Source organism: Rutidosis leptorrhynchoides, chromosome 11, assembly GCF_046630445.1.
Source record: "Rutidosis leptorrhynchoides isolate AG116_Rl617_1_P2 chromosome 11, CSIRO_AGI_Rlap_v1, whole genome shotgun sequence".
Classification (NCBI taxonomy): domain Eukaryota; kingdom Viridiplantae; phylum Streptophyta; class Magnoliopsida; order Asterales; family Asteraceae; genus Rutidosis; species Rutidosis leptorrhynchoides.
The window spans coordinates 372,819,160-372,842,206 of NC_092343.1; the positions used below are offsets into that span (position 1 = coordinate 372,819,160).

Below are 23,047 nucleotides of genomic sequence, written 5' to 3' on the forward strand. Positions count from 1 at the left end.
ATAACTTAAAGGGTTTTTTTTACATTAATAAATAAATTAGTTAACTATAATAGATTTATTAGGTAGAAGGCTTTTACTCGATGCTAAGTGTGGTGAATGGGATAGTAACTCACCATATTTATTGTTTACTAAGCGATTAATGGGATGGTAACTCACCATATTTATGGAAGCATGAGTCACTTTTTATAGGATTATATATTATAGATTAAAATTAACTCAAAAAATTAATACAATTGTATACAAACCTCAAAAAACATCCCATGAGATAGAAGTGGTTGGAGAGTTTATTTTACACTTCGAATAATCTAAGATAACAGACATAATATAATATAAATCGTTTATATAGATGTAAATAATTATATACCTCGGTAGATGAAGGAAACCGGTCAAAATATTAGATGGAGAGTATTGTAGTTATTGGTCGAAACACGTACAAAGTATGAGTGTGCATTTAATTAATTTTTAGTATTATTTTTTAAATGTACATCTAAGATACAATTTATATACGAGAGATTTATATAACAATTTATTTATCTATAAAATACATTGAGAATCCAGTTAATGGAATCGCGATGGTGGGTTAGGTGACGTTGGCAACGGTTGAGCTAATCCAGGCGTAGAGTTTCTTCAACAATAAGTGAGTCGATGATCATCAACGAGTGGTGGTTGGCAGGGCGAAAACAATACTAGATGTTAAGTGATCGGACATGTTAGAAAGATAAAAATGGATACAACAAAAGTTAAAGTGTATATATAGATGAACAGTGTAACGCTGTTGGTATCGAGAACATAAACATAAATCAATGTTGATCTTGTAGGTCAGGCAAGCGACAACATGGGGGCATCAGGCATAAAAAAATGTTACGTTTTGTTATGTTTAGGTAATTCCTATAATACAAATTTTTATGCAATTAACATGTCTTATGATAAATTGTTTTCTTAAGTGTTCCAATGGAAGAATTTTCATGATGTATCTCAATTAAATAATGTATCGCCGCTGAATCTATACTCGTGGATTACCTACCTCACAGGCCGTCACCTCACCCATCGTCAAGATTCCATCAATTGGATTCTCAGTGTATTTTATATATTATTATTAAATTTTTAATTATTCTGTTTAATGATTAATCAAACCTCACCAATACCACCTATTGCTTTATCAAAAAGGTTCCTGGTTTCTCTAAATCCAACGGCAGAAGTATCTTTGGCCATTATTATATATTATAAATACAAATATAAATTTATAAATAAAATTAACTCACGTAAATTTCATCTTTTATATATACATGCATATATAATAAATATTAATTATATTATATTCAGGTTCATGTTTATATGAGTTTCAACCAATAACTGCAATTCTTTCCGTCAACTATTTCGATCAGTTTCTTTAATCAACCACCGGACTTTTTTTAGGTATATAAATTAGTATACATCTATATAAACAACTTTATATTGTATTACTTATTGTATTGTGATTTTTATTACGATTAAAATGTACTTGTGAGAATAGCGTAATCAAGCTTTTGGTTTTGTCCACGCTCAATTTTAGACTCCAAACCATCACTCATTTTAATTTTTTACATTATTTCATTTCCATGCTACCAAGATCGTTGTGTACAAAGAAATGCTCGGAACTTACTTATGATCAAAACCCTTCTCGGTAACACGATTAATATATAGCCGACCCGGTTTTTCTCGTTTACTATTTGTTGCTAGCTAGCTACTCGGTATCTAAATTAATTTCTAACCTTATTTTTTTTCTTGTGAATGTGTATAATAACTGACTATTTACGATTCCATCCTTCGGTGAAGTACCGGAAAGTTACTACGAGAAAGTAAACAAAGTAATTATCTTTCTTTTTACGTGGATATATATGTTAAACTTAACTGAAATGTATTGTTTATTGCTTGATCCATCTCATACCAACATACATCAATATATAGAGTAAAACCCTAGCTAAGACAAAAGGGCTCAGCCCAATAGATACAATATATGGATTACATAAATATGGGCTAATAATATCTACTAACATTCCCCCGTAGTTTGAACGGGAGTGCGGCGGATGCTCAAACTGGATCGAAAGTCATCAAACAGTACATATGGAAGGCCTTTGGTGAAGATGTCTGCAAACTGATATCGTGACGGAACATGAAGAACTCGAACTTGTCCCTGAGCAACTAAATCTCTGACGAAATGAATGTCTATCTCAATATGTTTGGTCCGCTGATGTTGGACCGGATTAGATGCAAGGTAGACGGAGCTAACATTATCACAGTAAACTAGTGTAGCAGAGGTGAGAGGGCAGTGAAACTCACGAAGAAGATTACGTATCCAACATGTCTCAGCAACAGCATTGGCAACTCCTCGATATTCTGCCTCAGCACTGGAGCGAGAAGGAGTAAGTTGCCGCTTTGAAGACCAAGAGAGTAGATTGTTGCCAAGGAAGACACAATACCCAGAAGTGGAGCGTCTGGTGGTAGGACAACCGACCCAGTCAGCGTCAGAGTAAGCAACCAAAGTGGTAGGGGACGATGCATATAACTGTAATCCCATGTCAAGAGTCCCCTAAACATAACGAACAATCCGCTTGAGAGCATGTAAGTGTTGCTCCCGAGGGTCGTGCATGAAAAGACAAATCTGCTGAACTGCATATGAGATGTCTGGACGAGTGAAGGTGAGATATTGTAATGCACCTGCAAGGCTACGATATAAAGTCGGGTCCTGCACAGACGGACCGTGGGCAGTGAGCTTGGCGCCTGGCTCAACAGGGGTCCTGCACGGTTGACAAGAGGTCATACCGGCTCGCTCAAGAATCTTTATGGCATACTGCTTCTGAGACAAGAACATACCAGTGGCATTACGCGATGCTGAGATGCCAAGAAAATAATTCAAGGGTCCTAAGTCAGTCATGGAAAATTCCTTATGTAAAGACTGAATAATCCGCTGAAGCAAGCTAGTGGAAGATGCTGTCAACACATTGTCATCCACATACAAGAGGAGGTAAGCAATGTCTGATCCCTGTCGATATATAAATAAAGAAGTGTCACATCGACTGTGGTGGAATCCAAGGCGCTGGGCATATCCTGCAAAGCGCTGAAACCATGAGCGTGGGGCCTATTTGAGGCCATATAAAGATTTCTGCAGTAAGCAGACATGATCGGGATATCTAGGATCCCGAAATCCCGGAGGCTGATGCATGTAGACTGTCTCAGATAGATGACCATGAAGAAATGCGTTCTTGACATCTAGCTGATGAACATGCCAGTGTCAAGAAATCGCTAAGCTAAGAACTGTGCGTATAGTTTTCGGTTTGACCACCGGACTGAATGTCTCATCACAATCAACACCAATCTGCTGGCTGCGACCATTAGCAACAAGTCGCGCCTTATACCTGCTTAAGTTACCATCTGCATCAAACTTATGCTTAAATAACCACATGGAGCGAACTACGTTCGTGTCCGATAGGCGAGGCACAAGTTTCCAAGTACTATTGTTAATTAAAGCATTATATTCTTCAGTCATAGCTTGTTTCCAGTTCGGGTCATGGAGTGCGTCAGGGTAAGAACGGGGAATAGGAGATATAACAGATGTGTGGAGGTTAAGTCGTTGGACAGGTTTCGTAGTACCAAGGCGAGTACGAGTAATCATAGGGTGAGTAGACTGAGAGGTAGTAGAGGTGGTAGCCTCAGTGGGAGGAGGCTGTGTCTCCGTAAGAGAGGTAGTAGTTGGTTGTGTATTATCAGCAGTCTCATTTAGAGGAGGCTGTGTCTCCCGAAGAGAGGTAGTAGTGGGCTGCGTATTATCAGTAGCCTCATTCGGAGGAAGCTGTGTCTCCGGAGCAGGAGGGGAGTCAGAGATATGGAAGGAGCGGGAGTAGAGATTAGGAGGAGGATCAAGAAAGTCGTAAGAGGGAGGTTGATTCGGTGTCATTGAGCCGAAAGGGAAAGATGTCTCGTCGAAGGTGACATGGCGGGACAAAATGATTTTATTTGTAGTTAAGTCTAGGCAACGGTAGCCCCGATGGTTTGATGGATACCCGAGAAAGATGCAGGGAGTGGATCGAGGTGCGAGTTTATTTGTGGTATTAAGGTGGGGATAAAAAGGCATCCGAAGACACGGAGATTGGTGTACATGGGTTTTTGATGGTAGAGACGGGTGTGTGGTATTTCATGATTAATGGCGGAAGAGGGGAGGATATTAAGAAGATGAGCGGCCATGTGGAGAGCTTCCACCCAATAGATTGGCGGAAGATGAGCTTGAAAGAGAAGAGTGCGGATGAGGTTATTAATGGTACGGAGCATGCGTTCAGACTTTCCATTTTGTTGAGATGTATGAGGACAGGAGAATCGGAATTGAATGCCGTGGGTTTGTAGGAGTTGATGGAAGGCGGTGTTATCGAATTCGCCACTGTTGTCACATTGGAACGCTTTTATCTCTTGCTTAAATTGAGTTTGTACAAAGGTGCGGAATTGGATAAATTTAGGTAGTGCTTCAGATTTATTTCGTAACGGAAACACCCATACATAATGCGTATAATGATCAAGGAAAATAATATAATATTTTAAACCACTAATGCTAGAAACGGGAGAAGTCCATAAATCTGAATGAATAATATCAAAAGGCGCAGTAACATTAGTGCTAGAAACAGAAAAAGGAAGACGAACATGTTTGCCAAGTTGACACGCATGACACAAAGCGGATGACATAGTTTTATTACAGATAATATCTTTATTGGAAAGAAGTTTGCGAAAAACATCATGCCCTGGATGACCAAGACGTTGATACCTGGGCTCTGATTACCATGTTAAACTTAACTGAAATGTATTGTTTATTGCTTGATCCATCTCATACCAACATACATCAATATATAGAGTAAAACCCTAACTAAGACAAAAGGGCTCAGCTCAATAGATACAATATATGGATTACATAAATATGGGCTAATAATATCTATCTACTAACAATATATTAGACACGTCCATAAAGTGTGACTTATTTACCATTTGACAATTTATACCCCTTGTGTTTTACCTAAATGACAAATAACTACGCTAACTAATAGTATATGATAGTTATTTGATGGTAATAACTCTCATAACTATAAAATAAGAATTAGGTATGTGGTTTTCAGTATGTGTCAATTAAGTTTTTCTCTGAAACACCAATTACTCAAGAGAATAATTCATCCATCAGATTTTGGTATTAATACTTAAATTGACAAACCCTAACAATCATAGCTTCATCATCAATCTCTAATCACAAATGGATTCTTCCATCAAGTAAGTTTTACTTTAATGTTCATCTTATTTATTTGTGATTACATGTTGATCCTGTAAATTATCATGTATTAATCAACACGATATTCTTATTATTATATTATCGTTATTTTTGTTTATCATATTGATACACGCATGCATATACCATCACTTTGATATCAAAAAATGAATTAATTCTTGAATGTGTAATATGACGATCTAAATTTTACTATTGACGGAAAATTGACAATATTGTGACATTTAAAGGTGTCATGGTTCTGCTCGTCTACTATTTGTCTTCGTCTACTTTTAGCTACTTTCATACGATATTAAGAGATTTAGATAATCAATAAGATTTAGTCAAAATACAAATTTACATACTTGAAATAATCACGATCTAGTAAATAATTTTACAAACACGTTACAGTATATAGCATTTAAAAGCACGAGCGATTAAGTACAATAGAATTTAAAAGTAAGGGTGAAACTCACCTTAATATGTGATGACCATGCATGATGTACATCATTAGTTCTTCTCGGCCTTATTTGCAAACATCTCCAAGTGTCTCTCCCTTCGATCTGTTTGATAGAGTTGCATATATTTTTTTTTAATATTTGTAGTATTTGGAGTCCCCACTACAACACACATTTCTTTTTGATATTTATATAAAAACTTGTTTGACCAATCGTTTAATATAAATCGAATAAAATTCATAACCTACGCATGTCTTTAATATTTACATAAGAACTTGTTTGACCAATTGATTATTGATTATTAATATTAATATAAACGGAATACATAATGCATAATGCATAATGCATAACGTAAAATTCTTTAAGATTTATACTAAAAAAAAAAAAAAAAAAAAAAAAAAAAAAAAAAAAAAAAACTGATTCGACCAATTAATTAGATTTAATCATATATTAGAGGATAAATTTTACCGCCTTACGCAAAATATCACCCATAGTCCTTATGTTTTTGAAATTTCATGGATCATCTCTCGCTTTCAATCAATTGCACGGTGACAGTCTTTCGGACTAACATCCGTACGTTAAAATAGTCCGTTGAGTATTTGCAGATGCTAGTTACATCACGTGAGACGCAACATGATCTATGTCGGATTTGATGTTGCTTTTATGTCTGGTCGGTTTGCTGCCGGATTTATCCCTGAATATGGCTACCGGTGATCAATCACGTCGGTTTAGCTTGGGTCTGTTGGTTTATCTGGAGACTATTAAAATGTGACGGTGGGAGTATCACTTTTCCAATCTTTGTTGGTCAATATATCTATCGATTAAACTTCATTTATTTATTACAATGATCAATCATTATTATATCAGGGCTTAAACTTTAGATATTTATACTTGATACGGGAAAAATATAGATAAGTTTCTGCCAACTAATTAAATCGTATTGTATATAAGGGAAACCCAATATTTGGTATCAAGAGGTTAATTTCTAGTGTATATGAGGGACACCAAAAATTTTCATACAAGTTGTAAAATAAACTAATTAAAATTAAAAATATTGCTAGTATCTGATCAAGCATACATTGTACAGAACATCACAACCTTAATCCTGTTTCGTGGTAGAAAGTTTAGCACGGTGCCTGAGTTCCGCTCTTTTCCACTTTACGATAAGTTGACATAAAGAGAAAAGTGTGTTGACCTGCAAAGAATAGGTAATCAAATAGTGGTCAACAATACCTGAATTTGCAAGTTTGCTTCATTTTGTCTCGAGTCAGGTCGGATTTTGACCCATTCAAAAACTATATATGGGTCAAAATCCGCATCTACCATATACAAGGGAATTTAAGATCTAAATCCTCCTTAAGATACAAACACTGAGCCGTGCGAATCTGAAGATTACAGACAACTCGCGTGAAAAAGAAATAAAAAATATAACAAATAAAAATCACTAACCAGAATTATGGTTGCGAAAACAAGAAGGGGCCCGGACCAGAGCACCGAGAGAAAAACTCCATGGCGATCAAAATAATTCTGACCAGCAAAGCTTTTCCAGTTATCACTCAAGAAAGTATTTAATCGTTCAGCAAGATACACACCAGCCACTGCACCAATTTAAATCACTCAGTAGGATCAATACAATACAACCATCATCCATTATCACCAAAAAAAAAAAAAAAAACAGATTTTGATTCAGGTGTCATGGAATTAAAAAAAAAACGGAGGTCCATTAGAACCTACTTGTTAGAGTCACTATTGAATTGCACTATCCTTCATATAAGAAAATTTAAGCTAAAAATCCTCCATCTCACTTTAAGTGTCCGCATTACTATTTTAGTTTGTGACCAACATAAGTGTCTACATTATAAATTAAGTTACCAACTTCCCCATTTTACCCTTCATCATAAACTTTGACAAAAAAAAAAAAAAAAAAAAAAAAAACATATCAAAAAGTAAGGGTAAAAAAGACACATGACAATCAAAAAATGAAATAACTACATCCTCCCTAAAATTGTGTGCCAATTTATTGTTGACACTCCAAGTGGGATGGAGGGAGTATTTTTTACCATTTTAAATGTTGATTTTTGGAATCAACATTGAAGGGTAGTTTGGACATTTGACCAATAAACACCTCCCCTACCTACATATTTCTAGAGATATGTTGAAACTTTTACAGAACATAGAGAGTCAAATGGGAACCAACCAACATGCACAATATTGATTTTATAACTAGATAAAAAAATGGAACTAAACAAAATAGAATATCTTAATTCGTGATCCCAAGCCAAATAAGCGTTTTTGGAATCAGGATGCAGGAAGTCTTATTTTTTTTTTTTTTTTGAAAAGCAAGAAAGACTTATATTAAACAATCACGAATAGTACATGGCTGAATGGGCACCCTTAACAGCACGATACATCACGAAAGAAATAAGGATAACAAATTACATCGCCCTAAGCTAATTGCAAAGATTGCAACTAACAAAAGGAGTTAAAACTAAGGGTGTGAGAACCATTGTAGCCAATCCAAGGAAGTCTTATTAGAGGTGTCACTTTCTATCCATTTACATATGATTGGGTCAATTCAGGTCAACATTTATTTCTAACAGGTTAACTAGGTAACATTAAAATACTAGCTAAAAAAAACGAGCCAAAAACCACCCAAAGAATGTTTTAGATGCACAAAACCCTCTAGATCACCTTAGGTAGCAATATTCGATCACATAGGGTTTCATTTCAACCCAACTTGGCCAGACCCGTTTCTAATGGTACCAAGTTCATCAAACCAACCCATTTTCCTATCTCTGGATATAACTCATGTACAAAAAGCTTAACAAAGATTGTTAACAAAGATTGTTATTCTACACAAACAATTGTTGCTTAAAAAAAAAAGTAAACTTACATGACAAAAGGAACAGGTACATCTGAAAATTGATATTTTTCCTTGTGGTGATAATCATTACCAGTGCCATAAAGTGGAACACCGTTAAGCCCACTAACCAAGGTTCCTGATAAATAGAAAAAACAGAGCAATTCAAAACATCATGGATTTATAGTAGGAATTCATAATTACTTGAACAATACAGTTACATTTTAAATTTAAAATTTGAAGCACTTAAAAGAACAACGACCGATTCTCAATGTTTTGATACATTCATACATTAGATTATCATACAAAATTGTTGTTTTTAATTGACTTTATTATGAAACCTTAGTAACATTTACAGATTCATGTGGAAAGTTATACCTTCCAATCAATGGCATGAAAGAAACCAATGAAGTTATCCACAGCAGGTTGCATTCCAACTCGAAGCTCAGATGAAATTTTTTCAAAAACTTCTTGCACTTGATCCAGATGATCATTCATCGCCGTCTTTATCTCATCCATGATTCAGCTTTGTATCAACTTACTGCACAATATTTTCATATTTGTGTTTAACATAATTATAAAATGTTAAATAAGATACGTAAACAAATTTAATATCATCAATTCTGACTATATAATAAACCATAATGTAATGTAATTAAACACTTTATATTCAAAAACCCATATATACCTAAATAAACCTAATTATACCTAAATACTATAAATTTAGTATATACACTATGAATAGTTCACATACTAAAAACCTAATTAAACCTAGATCTGTCTTCCTGAGTACCTGAGTAAATATCAGCTCAAATAGATGTTTGAATATATAAATCGAAGCTGCGATTATCAAAACAAAATCTATACATAAAAATGATAGATCACGTGTTGTATCAAAACACCTAATTAGAGTTTTCTTTATTAATGGAACAGAGATTGAACTTACAAATTGAATTAGCTCAATGTTATGATATATATACATATACATATACATATTAGTAATTAGTAATACGGAGTAGTAATTAGTACAATAAATTGATAGATCAGATGTTAAATTACTTTATCGAAACACAAATTGTACGGTAGCAGTTTTATTAGTTGAGACAATAATTGAACTTAATGAAAGAATGATAAGGACTTACAGTATGCCGGTATTGATAGTGACGGAGACGGATGAGATTTGATTCAGTTTGATGTGCCGGTGATCACGTGAATTTGGATATAACTAGTTTTCGAACGCTAGATTTTGAATGTATTTATTGTGTTTAATTACGGAGAACTGCGAGTGAAAAATTAACATATATGAAAAGTACTCTAAATATTTAGCGTTTTTATAAAAGTGTCCGTTTTGCGTATAGTTAGTGACATTGTGTTCATAAAATTATTCCGAGTTTAAGGATGGTGTCGGAAAAATTTAACTCGTTGCGAGCAAGAAGATATGACATGTTGAATATTTGAGTGGAGTTTATTTAAGATATTTTATGAAAATTTTGATTCGACGCTTTAACCCCCTGTGTTGGGGCCGATTTTAATTTTTGAACAAAGTGTGGGGGGTCTTTTGTGGTGTTACTTGAAAGAAATAAGGAAAAAAATAAGTGAAAATACCCCTGATACTATTCATAAGTTTTGTGTAATAGTTAATATGGTAAGGTAATTTGACCAGTTAAAAAATACTTAAATATCACGTACTTTCTTTGAGATATATACTTGTTTTTTTTTTCAAAAATAACTAACATAAAGAACCAATGTTGGTTTTCAAGGTAAAACGTTCACAATACGGATACAAAAAAGAAAAGGAGTGAGAAAACGGGAAAGTTGACACCTAGAAATCAACCATCTAAACGAAAATTATTTATAAACGAGACTCCCCTAATAACCCAAAAAACTTATAAACAAATTAATCAAACAAAACCAAACAGTACACGAAAATACTACGAACCAAACCAAACCAAACGAAGTACAAGATGAACCACAACAATCAACTTCTAAGTCTCGCCCTTTTCAATTTATCATTAACCATCTCTTTCAAAGTATACTGTTCGGACCGATTCTCTATCTTGTAAGATAATACATTTATGGATCCATCATCCGGTGAGTTTTCCTCGGTCAATCGTGTCATCATATTATCGAATGTCGCAAAAGCCTCCACGAACATATTTCCTCTTTCGATTGCCGATGAACCGCCATTTACTTCCATCTTTAGAACAAATAAACAAATTTTGAATTGTGTCCTCGTAATTCAAGTCGTCAATGTTATATTTAAGCTTATTAACGCCCGAAGTGAAAGCCTCGTTCGCTTTCTTTCTTAACTTCGGGTTAACTTCACCAGTCACACATTATTGAGGTGTATATATGAGTTGTATTACAAGGATTTTAATAGTAATATTATAAGCATATTTGTTTGATTTGAAAATGTCATCATATGTGAAGAATGATAACATTACAAATCATACGATAAATAAGATTTTTAAAGAGGTGATTCAAATTATGTAAATGATATGAACAATTTACATATGATTTATAAAAATTAATACTTTGTTACACCTTAAATTTTATATCTTTATATTTTATATATACTGTTTGGAATTCATCATGGAGCAATGTCACAAGAGGAAAATAAATTAGAGATATAGTTTTTTTTTTTAGTTTTTTTTTTGGCAAAAAAAGAATATAAATTAACTAGTTTGAAGGTCCGTGCATTGCGGCGGATTTGGCAAATTATTTTTAGTGGGTGTTTTGCTGTTATTTTGGGTAGATGATTTACATATTTGAAAAGGTAAGTATAGGATTATTATACATATATTTTTACATATGGTTCGTACAACGATTGTTATATGATCTTACTAGAAAGATAGGTACATATTGTTACAAAATTTATTACATTGGCATGTTAGAGGTTTATCAAAAGATTGCCTGATGTTGCATAAGTGATGGTGTTTAGTCTTTCCTTTGTTTCTTGGGTGTATTGCCTTCGTCACCTGTAATTACAAATAGGTGTCATATTTGTCATTTGATGTGTTTGTATAATTGTTTTGAATATTGTATAGTGATATTTACCTGAGGTGGTGAATAATTTTTTCTTTGTTGTTGGTGGCGTCGTTTTTGGTGTGTCAATGTCTGTAATGGGTGGAGCTTCAATATTTGGTGGTGTATAAGTGGTGATTTGGTTGACAGAGAAGATGTCGTCGACCATATATTCGTTGGGTGATTGGTAGTGGAATTGGAAAATGTGTCTTGTACCTTCAAGTGCTTTGATTGGATCGGGGAGGACATATTTGTTGTCGAAGCCCATCTCGAGAATCTTTTTTTGCAGCTAATTCCCAGTAGTTTTTCGGCGTTGTTGCATAATAGGGCAAGGGTGATTCTCGATGTGTCGTCTGTTATGAGTATTCTGAAACAATAGCTGTAATTTGAAGTTTAATTAGTGTGTTCTTAGACTTTAAAGGTATAGCTTTGTTTATGTACCTGAAATTGACCTCTTTTGGGGTTCCGTGGGTTGGACAAAGGAGTTCCTGGACTTTTCCCCCGACTTTTTTGTTACATCTTTCTTTGTCGCAACTTGTGTAAAACCACGGCCTATTATTTTCAACTCGTTCTATTGTTGCCTCACAAGTGTATTTATTCTTTCGTAGTACCTGGGAAAAATATTCTGTACTGTTATTGTTTTAAGCTATGTATTTTTTTGGTATAATAGTTTGGTATTACCTTGTTGTCTTGGAAGTTGTAGGTGTTCAGCTCTTGTAGAGTTATCCTATTACGTCTTTGTTCTTCTTGTGGGTCTTGTTTTTTGGCTTTGTCAGCTAGTAGCATTGGTTTTCGGGTGAAGAGTTCTCTGTACCTGTTATACATATGGATATTATTATTCATAATAATAAGTGTTTCATTAATATTTTTGTGGTAATATTTTTCGACTTACGCCTTTATTAACCTCTGGTATTCTGGAATGTCAGGATTCAAGTAATAATATGTGGCTGGAGTTGGTTTGAACTGAACTATACCTGTCCCTGTGAATGTATTTGGCCAAGATGAACTTACTGCGATGAGCACTGGTTTTGTGTGAGATTCGTATTCATGAATGTCAAAGGATGTTGCACGTTCATTCCAAAGAATAAGCTGAAGGTAATTGTTGCTATCAATTACAGGATATATATTAGTATATATTTTATAATATAAACATTTGTAACATGAAAACAGAGTATATATAAGTAGTATTTATTTCAAGTAGAGTCTTACTCGAGGTCGATAATGTCAATTAACCTGAAACATTTTCGAGTGTTCGGAGTCTTTAGTTGTTGTATGTTACCGATGTTGTAAATGCAGTCGATGTAATCTGTGGTAATATATTTGTGTGTTAATTTAGTATGGGTATTTAAATGTTGGGAACATTTGTTTGACATACCTGTTAGTATAGGAGTTTTGTCTTTTATTCGGCTGCAGACTTCGTCGTAGGATGCAAAGTGGAAACAGTGTTGGGGAAATGCTTCAGCTGATATTGGTTCAAACTCCGCACATTTTCCAATTGTTAAGGTTACTTTCGTTGGAAGCGTTCGTTGATAATCTAGTGTTTTTTTGCAAATGAATTTTGAAATTCTATATGCTTTATTTATTTGCATATATTTGTCGAATATAGCGGAGTCGTTAGTATTGATGTTTACTTGGACGCCTGTTCCCTGAGGTTTTATTGATTATTAATAGATTTTGATGTTATTTTGTTAGACATATATATATATATATATATATATATATATATATATATATATATATATATATATATATATATATATATATATATATATATATATATATATATATATATATATGTATATATGTATATATATATATATATGTATATATATATATATATGTATATATATATATGTATATATATATATATATATGTATATATATTATATTGATGTTACCTCTTTGTCAATAAGTATGCTGCAAAGTGATATTGGAGTTGTTTCTTCTTTGTTGGTGGCAATCCATTTCCTGTATACTTTAGCCTCAATGACTTTGCTTGTATCGTCTTGTACAAGATCTTTGATAGGTGTTATCTGAACCATTCTGCATTATGTCAATTCAAATATATATTGTTTAGTATGTAGTAAGTTTGTTACAAACAACCATATACAGACACAGATATTGATTTAGGCAAATATTTAGACACTATTATTTTGATATGGTTTTTTGTACTGTTTTCAATAAAGTAGTCTTCCAAATAATAATAATAATTCCAATGTATTAGTTGAGTTAATTTATATTTTAGTTGTTATTGAATTGCTAAGTTTAATTTTTGCCATTATTCGACTATAATTATCATTGTAAACGTTGTTTAGAGTAATTTATCCATTTTAATTATCATGGTGTATGTAGGAAAGATACAAATCGATATAACTTAAATTGAAATAAGAACAGAAAAGTAAAAGGATTAGTATTCTAATTGCATATTAGTTGTAAATAAACATTAGTTACAGAATAAAGGGGAAAAATCAAAATGCAACAGAATTAGCGTTAGCAGGTATTTAACAATTTTTGTTAAAAAAAAACAAATTTACCTGATGAGAATTTCAAATGTAAAATAGAGGTGACGATTGCTGAGTTGTTGTTCGAAGATGTTGTTAGGGTTTGTTCAGTTTTTTCTTCTTCTCGTTTCTTCTATTTTATGATGGAAGAAGCTAGATGCAAGTGTTTAAGACTTGAAAAGAGGGATAAGTGACAACGTGTTTATAAAGTACAGCTGTTTTTTTTTATGTTTTTGGTTCAATTTTTGTAAGGCCTATTTATTCTTGTTGGGCTATTTTTGTGTTGGGCCCTTTTTTTTCAATGGATCCTGAGTTTGCAATAATGTAATAAAATGCCAAAAATTAGTTGTAGTTCTTTGGTGTTTGTAGTAAGTGAATGAAAGGAAGTAAAGAAGAAATTGGAGTAATTAGATTGTGAAAAATGAGAAGCTGAGTAAAGAGGAAATGGAAGGTGAATTGGAAAATCAATTATATCAAATATTTGGCTAGTGAAAAAAGGAATATGTAATTGTAGTAGCGATATTCCCAATATGAAATTTTCAGGCATTTAGTTAGGCAAACTTTAGTTATTAACCGAAACATTATTTTATTCAATAATACATTCATATAAGTGATTTGAAGCTTCTAATTTACTTACACTATAATGGTTATGATAATATATACAACACTTTTATCCACTCAATTTTTAAAGTACAAACATTTGCATTATTTATTTAAGTAGCACAAGGTGAATGTAGAAATCCTACTGCCGATGTATCTTAAATAATATTGTTCATTTTAGCCATCTTCCAGATCACCTGCAGTATCATTTATAAAAAATTAAACAATTATCATTAACTTCTATAATTAAAATAGGAATTCAAATTATCAAAAGTTGCAGGCTTGCATGGTTTTAAAAAAATTAGATAAGCGAAGATTTGGTATTAACTATTTAGGGTAAAATAGAATTCTAATTTTACCAATGCTTTAAGTGTTGCCAAAAAAAAAAAAAAAAAAAAAAAAAAAAAAGGCTGTTATCTCAGTTAATATTATTTTTTTTTCTCCAAAACCTAACTGTATTCGGCTTATGAGTATGCAAAGTAGGTGTGATAGTCATTTTGACGCCTATGTCCAAAGAAGATATAAAATGAGATGTCGCGCTAAATTCTTAGCCATTTGACCTGAGTGCCCTAAAATCATTATGCAATACGTAACTCAGATTCTAAAAGTGTTTATAAGTTAAAGTTTGTAGACTTAGGCAAATGGGTCAAGTTAATCACCTATACATCCAACTGGGTCAAAAGTTAAATGTGATCTGCTTGATGCTGTCAATAATAAAGATAGTTAATCATTTATATGAATACGTCGCATGCTTCAGTAGTTAACAAAATAAGTATTTATATATTATCAAATTAGTAGTAAGGTTAAAGGTAAAAAAAAAAAAAAAAAGTTTGCTCTATTGCAACTCATATGAAATAAGTTGATTCTAAAATTGAATACAAATCAGTAACAATGTAATTTTGTTAACTTCATTGGCAGTAATTTGAGACTAAAGGGGTTGTGAGATCATTACCTCATTCAGTATAGTAGGTTTTTTGAAATGATCAATGAATGCAACTGTTTTTTGTGAGTCCCAGCCATCAATTTACTTTCCAAAAGTTCACTGTAGAAAAATTTATTATATATTTGAGTTGGTGTTTGAGCTAATGAAGTTGGAAAATAACATGTTATATTATAGAAAATGTAATTTTTAATTAAATATTTTTAAAAGGATATGGAAATATGGAGAACCTGGGAATTTTCAATGAGTTGCAGGAAATCTTTGTAAACTATATTTTCAGTCCAATATTTTCCTTTGTTTTCTTCTGGTTTTATCAATAGTTTTAAACCCTCTGGTGCTGTAGCTCTAGAAAGGGCAACAAATAGTTGGCCATGGCCGAATACTGGTTCTGGAAGATAGATTCCAATTTTGTTTAACGATTGACCTTGGCTTTTATTAATCGTCATTGCATAAGAAATCTTGATTGGAATTTGTTTTCTTTTAAGCTCAAATGGTAGGACGAGATCTTTATAGATAAGGTTTATTCTTGGGATGTATACCTTTTCGCCTACCCTTGTCCCTGTAATTATTTCAGTTTGTATTACCTTTGTAAGCATTTGAACAACTACCATTCGAGTACCATTGCATAAACCACCTGCCAGGTTGATGTTTCTTACAAGAATTACAAGAACCCCAGCTTTTAATTGTAGTCTATGTTGGAGGTAAAGATGGGTAGTTCAAATTGTTTAGATACTCGATTGGGTATAATAATTAAGTTTCACCTTTGTCATTTATTCGTGGGATTGCCATGTCGAAACTGAGGTATGTTGTCTCTTGACGTCTAACCATAGACAAAATAGATTCGTTAATACTATCTGCATCAATGTTCTTGGGGCATACAATAACTTGTTGTTGTAGGAGGCTGGCACTTGGATTTTGTAATAAATCATCGTTGTATATGAATGATATTAGATTCAACATTCCATTTTCGTCATGCTCTATACAATATTTGCTTGGAATATTAATCCAAGTTGCGTTAGAAGGGTCTTCTTCATCTGGGATTCCTAGATTTCCATTCCCAACATTTAGCAACCACGATGAAAAAATTTCGATGTTTTTTTTTCCATGCAGTTTAATCCTGGTTTCTGTAGTCTCATGTTTTCTGTTAAAACGTGGACATTAAAGTATGACTATAAATATGAGTAAACTATAGAGTTTCTAATTATTTCTTGTTTGGAACCTCTTCTTGTAACGGGTAACATCTGTCTAAAATCACCGCCAAAAATTATTAGTTTGCCACCAAAAGGGGTATTACAATCATTCATTAGATCTCGTAATGTTCTGTCTAATGTTTCAAAACAACGTCGATCGTTCATGGGTGCCTCATCCCATACAATAAGACTTGTTTGTGATAGTAGATTGCCTAGATGAGTTTTTTTCTTTATATTACACATGGACTCATCTGTTAAAACAATAGGAATTCTAAAACGTGAGTGTGCAGTTTGCCCAGAAGGTAATAGAAGAGAAGCTATACCAGAAGATGCTACTGCAAGAACTATTTTCCCTTGTGATCTCAACGATGTAATGATTGACTTCCATAAAAATGTTTTACCGGTTCCTCTATGTCCATATATGAACAATATTTCTTGTTGATTATTATCAGAAGCATCAATGACTAAGTTGTAAATTTCTCTTTGTTTTACATTCATCTTAGGTAGTAGTTCATTTAGCTCGGTCTTTAATAATTCACGGTCGTAATTATTTTCTTCCATGATCAATCTGTTTTGAAGATCTGCAAGTAATTGTTCTGGGATTGATGGTAAGCCAAAGTCTGTAACTGATTTTGAAAAGGGGATTAATAAGATTTGAAGTTCGTATAGAACATAGAAACGTAAATCAGATTCATGTATGCATAAGTGATCAATGTGGAGAGTGGAAGCAGCTTTAAGAGGAATGTCGTCAGACATTGATTTCCAGTATTTATCAAATAATTTGGCAGGATTTGTTGGATGACAATGCAGAAGAATATTTGAAAATAGTACCCGTATTTGCGAAGATGTGGCTGTAATTGTTGCTTCCTCGAGTGCAATATCCCATTCACGGTCGTCACCTAATAGCCCTAACATTTCGCAGGCTACTCTGTAAGTTGGACATGTTATTCCATTAACAGTTTTGATATGCATAAATGAAGTACATCCTCGTTGATGACATAATAACATTCTTAGGTAGAATAATTCTCCGGCAGTAGGATGAATATATGCTAACCTGCCAATAACTTTATCATTAGACCTTCTTCTAGGGCTCCACATTTTTTCGGAAGCGTTCCATACAAATTTTGACGGGAAATCTATGTAGGTTAAGCTGTGGCCATCTGATGAGTGTTTATTATAGGTTAACCATTCTGTTAAAGTCGTTCTCTTTCTCGCTGGGTTCTTTGCGTTTGATTGTAAAGACTCTTTTGACCGAAAAGTTATCGATTGGAAATTTTCCAAATGTACTGCAAGTGTTAGAACAGCTGGTTCTCTATTGTGAATGGGGTAGTTAAATATTCGCCAGCACGCTTCGAATGGACATATAAACCCAGCGTCGATGAAATTCTTAATTTCATCTACTACTGGTGTAGAAGAAGTTGAAGGGGAAGGCGAGTTAGCACAAGCTTTGCTTATTTGGGCGACAACTCGATCTGTACCTTTTGAAATATATTTGAACAGATGTTTGATAAGCATTGTCCAACCGCAAAATTCAACATTAATATGGGCGTTAAAGATTAGACACAATTGCCGATTATATGGTACTACGTAACTGTTGTCAAGATTACTTCCAGATTTATTTATGTATATACCAGTGTTACGCCTTCGGTAATGAACGTAACCATCTTTATCAAAAAAAGTCTCGTCATTAAATGCTTTGGGGAATTTTTTAGAACATTTTAATTCACTTACAGATGATTTGGATACTTTCATGCATGGCGCATCCAATTTTGCTAGGCCACAGGGACCGTGTACCATTAAATCCGATACCACTTGATATCCCCAAGGATCAATGCGCGGATCAGGCAATTCTGCAGAGATATAAGTATCGACATCAAGTGCAGTAATGCTTGTCATTGAATTTATCCACAAAAGTAAGTGGCAATGAGGAAGGCCTCTTTTTTGAAATTCGATTGTATAAAGTACTGCATAGAAATATAAGTTCAAAATAAATTATCAATATATATATATATATATATATATATATATATATATATATATATATATATATATATATATATATATATATATATATATATAGTGGTAGGATCAATGGGGAAGTAACCATTCGGGGGGAAGCGGGGGGAAGCAAAAACTTTTTTTTTTCGTTTTTTGAAAAAACTTTGTTCACGAACATTATAGATGAGATGAAAATATGAACATTTAGTAGAGACACTTTGTGATAAACATTTTTATTTTGGAGGGAAAACGTTCGAAGAAGTAATATATAACAATTATCGTATTTTTCGAGCGTATTTTGAGGTTTTAGCTATTGGGGTTTAGATATTAGGGTTTATAGGGTTTAGATATTAGGGTTTAGAAATTTAGGGTTTAGGGTTTAGATTTAGGATTTAGATTGAGTTTTTAACACGAACGGTTTAGAGTTTAGGGTTTAGGGTTTAGGGTTTAGGGTTTGGTGTTTTGGGTTTATGGAATAAACCCAAAACACCAAACCCTAAACCCTAAACCCTAAACTCTAAATCGGGCTAAATTTTACTTCACAAAACATGAAAAAAAAACGTTCATATTCTTCACGAACAATATTATCTTGAATATTATTTTTGTCGATCGTTTTTCCGCCTAAATAATAACATTCATCACGAAGTGTCTCTTCTAAATGTTCATATTTTCGTGTGATCTTGATGCCGGAAAAAAAATTAAAAAAAAACGAAAAAAAAAAATTGCTTCCCCCCGCTTCCCCCCGATTGGTTACTTCTCCATTGATCCTGCCCCTATATATATATATATATATATATATATATATATATATATATATATATATATATATATATATATATATATATAAACGTCTATATATATCATATGTATATATATATATATATCATATGTATATATGTATATATATACATATAATATATATATATATATATATATACATATAATATTTATATTATTGTATTAATTAACCTAAATGTATCAATAAATATGTGTAAAAAGTACGAATAAATAAAAGATTAGCGAGAGAGAGAATACCTGCTTTTACGTCACCAAAAGGTCTATCTTCTTTGAGGAACGCGAGTAATTGTTTAAGTTTTTGTTGATAAATTCGAACAACAATATCAGGACGGTCTGTAGGTGTCAATTGTGGGAAGTTAGACATAAATGTCCTAATTTCTGCCCATTTGGAGTTGCAGGTAAATGTAATGAAAATTTGTGGATTCCCATTTGTACGACATATAGCTAATGCATCTAAATAGTGGCTATACATATATCTGGGGCCACCTGTGAAAGAAGCTGGAAGTATCAATCTAGATCCAATATCTATTACACTTTGATCTCCTCTGTTGATTCCATCGTAGATACCAGCTAAGTAGTCGCTTCTTATATCTTGTTGCTTATTTCTTATGTAATCTATTCTATCTAATTCTATACTACAGTAGGCTCTAACTACATATTGCTGAAATAACCTTCCAGTTCTAAACATTAAATCATAAAATCCTAACCTATTATGTAATTGATAACTATAGTACATATTCATGGTGAGCCTTTTTCTTTTTCTACTACTATTGGCAGATGGATCTCGTAATATCATAGACGTATTGTAACCTGGTTCACCATAAATAAACAAAAGAGGATATTGAAGTAACATGTAATGCTGATGTAATTTGTTTATTCTTTGTGGGGGGCCACCTTTTTGTTCAATAATAACATCATAATCACCAACACTTTTGGGCCCACTATCAAAGACGATAGCACCTATAGAATCTGATGTTGGTAAATCATATTGTCATTGACCCGGAGCATAATAGTCTAATACGAAAAGGAGGAACTTCATTGTCTATCAGCTTGTCTCTTGCAGTTCTAAATAAATGTACCAATTTATTGTATTTATTAAGCATCTCTATTAATTCTGCAACTATCTTTGCTGATAGTTCACCACCATTATCTCCACCAAAATGACGCATTATATTAGTCACTTCGTGCTCTGTGTCGTATATATAAAGCTGTAAAAATCTAGGAGCGTCTCCATCTGCTGGACAAAGTGAACCTATCAAGTGATATATTTGGCCAGTTATCTTAAAAACATAAGGTCCATTTCCAATGTTAACACTTTCATCAATTTGTGCGCCTAAAGAGGTCATACTAAACATTTGATTATATGCTCGAATATTATTCATAAAGTGATTGTTATCTAATAATTCCTTCATTAGATTTGGTGGATCTATTGATGAAGGAATTATTACACGACCATCACCGCAACATTGATGATAATGAATATGTGTATCTGAAAATAAACGCTTTACTCTTTCTTCTAACCAAAAAAGGCACCATAATGGCCACAAATGTTATTGCAAGGGCCCAAATGACGATAAAATGGATTCATTCCTAGCATAATATAGAAGGCAAATATTTAGATTCATAAATAATATATATTTAAAATTTAAAATGCGAACGGATTTTTGCATTCTTGGACGTACCTGATTCGTTTACATTTGAAAAAGAAGAGATGTGTGATAATATGTTTTGTTGTTGCAGTCGACGCCTTTTGTGCATTTGCCTACTGGAAACAAAATCGTTTGCAGCTGTTGATATGGCTGAGTTTTGTGTATATGTTGATGTAGCAGCGGAAGGAATAAGAATGCTGGTTCCATCATGTAGAGTATTCTTTTTTTGTGTTTGAGGTTTTTTTGACAATTTCACAGCAGGGTTGGTGTTAACTGCCAAGGGATAACCAACCATATTTGTTTAATCAACTGGCATTGAAATTTTAATGCAATAAAAGAAAATAAGTAATTTTTTAACTAATAATCGTTGAATAAAAGACACAAATTATATCGCAAGGGCCCAAATGACAATAAAATGGATTAATTCCTAACATAATATAGAAGGCAAATATTTAGATTCATAAATAATATATATTTAAAATTTAAAATGCAAAGAACTTTTTACATTGTTAGACATACCTGATTCGTTTACATTTGAAGAAGAAGAGACGTGTGATAATATGTTTTGTTGTTGCAATCGAAGCCTTTTACGCATCTGCGTACTGGAAACAAAATCGTTTGGAGATGTTGATATGCCTGAGTTTTGTGTATTTGGTGATGTAGTAGCAGACGGACTAAGTATGCTGGTTCCATCTTGTACAGCATTCTTATTTTGTGTTTTACGTTTTTTGGACAATTTGATAGCAGGCTTGGTGTTGACTTCCAAAACATCACCAACCATATTTGTTTGATCAACTGCCATTAAAATTTTTATACAATAAAAGGAAATAAGTAATTTTCAAACTAATAATCGGTTGGAGAAAAAAACAAGGAAAAAAAGAAAAAGGCTAGCAGATATGGACGGTACAATTGTATAAGAATAAGGCATAAAGGAAACAACTATATAAGCTAAATCACCTAAAAGATAAAGAATTACCTGATCTGATGTACTCTGATGTTGACAAAAGAGAAGATAGAAAAAGACTTTTGAAGATGAAAACAAAAGTGACAACCCAACAAATATCTCCTTTTGAAATGGAAAGAGACCTATATAAAATGAGAATCCTCCAGAAAAATCACGTTCAATATATATTTTTTTTTTATTTTTTTATTTTTGGTTACTGGATACACAAATTCCCTTTTCTCTGACATTTTGCTGCTGATATTTTCTTTAGGATTAAAAATAATAAATAAATATTAAAAAAAAAATTGGATTTATATTAAATTTATGACACAAAATAGCAGTTATGTTATATCTGAAAACACCATTCATTATTACTAACACAAACAATAACAAACGATTAGTAACGAAAGTCATTGGTTGAACTTTCATCATGTAATAACTATAACTTAAGCTTTGAACCATTTCGAGCAACTCGGCAATTGAATCGCTCATCCAAAAATATATACCTATGATCGTCACTGATACATCAAAGATTACAGTTATGTAGGTTATGCACTTTAAAATGTCTTAAGGAAATATTACATATAAGTTATATACCGGGCGAAATTGTTGTTTGACATTAGATTACTCAGTCCTTATAAGTCATTGCAATTCATCATTTACTAATGTTTTAGTAATTAGTGCTTCATTGCAGTCTAATTTGACATTATAAAAGCACATATTTGTAAACTATTTTTGCAACCCAAAGATTTCTAATGTTAATAACTTATATACACTAACATATAGTTTATTACATGGCATCTAGCGTTTA

The 23,047-nt window shown here is 32.8% G+C and overlaps 2 protein-coding genes across 5 annotated transcripts; both read right to left on the bottom strand.

The window, feature by feature from the left end:
- Positions 1–6,658: 6,658 nt before the first annotated feature.
- Positions 6,659–9,813, bottom strand: LOC139877328 (uncharacterized). Of its 4 annotated transcripts, none has more exons than XM_071864741.1 (5): positions 9,736–9,813; positions 8,972–9,134; positions 8,627–8,732; positions 7,183–7,331; positions 6,659–6,928 (listed from the first exon to the last, which is right to left on the bottom strand). In XM_071864741.1, exons 2-5 carry the CDS (start codon positions 9,110–9,112, stop codon positions 6,833–6,835), a joined length of 492 nt encoding a protein of 163 aa, XP_071720842.1. In that variant the 5' UTR covers positions 9,113–9,134; positions 9,736–9,813; the 3' UTR covers positions 6,659–6,832. The 4 variants fall into 4 exon arrangements, with proteins under 4 accessions (XP_071720842.1, XP_071720843.1, XP_071720844.1 ...); XM_071864742.1 differs by lacking the exon at positions 9,736–9,813 and adding an exon at positions 9,653–9,691; XM_071864743.1 differs by lacking the exon at positions 9,736–9,813 and adding an exon at positions 9,540–9,652.
- A 6,595-nt stretch (positions 9,814–16,408) lies between these two features.
- On the bottom strand, positions 16,409–22,095 carry LOC139875945 (uncharacterized). The gene is made up of 6 exons (XM_071863243.1): positions 21,813–22,095; positions 21,327–21,566; positions 20,666–20,896; positions 19,882–20,613; positions 16,898–18,812; positions 16,409–16,799 (listed from the first exon to the last, which is right to left on the bottom strand). Exons 1-6 carry the CDS (start codon positions 22,093–22,095, stop codon positions 16,409–16,411), a joined length of 3,792 nt encoding a protein of 1,263 aa, XP_071719344.1.
- Between the last annotated feature and the right edge of the window lie 952 nt (positions 22,096–23,047).

What these genes read in the sequence shown, in the direction of transcription:
- LOC139875945 (XM_071863243.1), bottom strand. Translation starts at nt 22,095, where the DNA reads ATGGCAGTTGATCAAACAAATATGGTTGGTGATGTTTTGGAAGTCAAC. An exon ending in TTCAAATGTAAACGAATCAG is followed by an intron (nt 20,897 to 21,326) that starts GTACGTCCAAGA and finishes ATCACTTGATAG; the next exon opens with GTTCACTTTGTCCAGCAGAT. An exon ending in GGCGGTGATTTTAGACAGAT is followed by an intron (nt 16,800 to 16,897) that starts GTTACCCGTTAC and finishes ACGTTTTAACAG; the next exon opens with AAAACATGAGACTACAGAAA.
- LOC139877328 (XM_071864741.1), bottom strand. Translation starts at nt 9,112, where the DNA reads ATGGATGAGATAAAGACGGCGATGAATGATCATCTGGATCAAGTGCAA. An exon ending in TTCATGCCATTGATTGGAAG is followed by an intron (nt 8,733 to 8,971) that starts GTATAACTTTCC and finishes TCTATTTATCAG; the next exon opens with GAACCTTGGTTAGTGGGCTT. An exon ending in TTTTCGCAACCATAATTCTG is followed by an intron (nt 6,929 to 7,182) that starts GTTAGTGATTTT and finishes TATTCTTTGCAG; the next exon opens with GTCAACACACTTTTCTCTTT.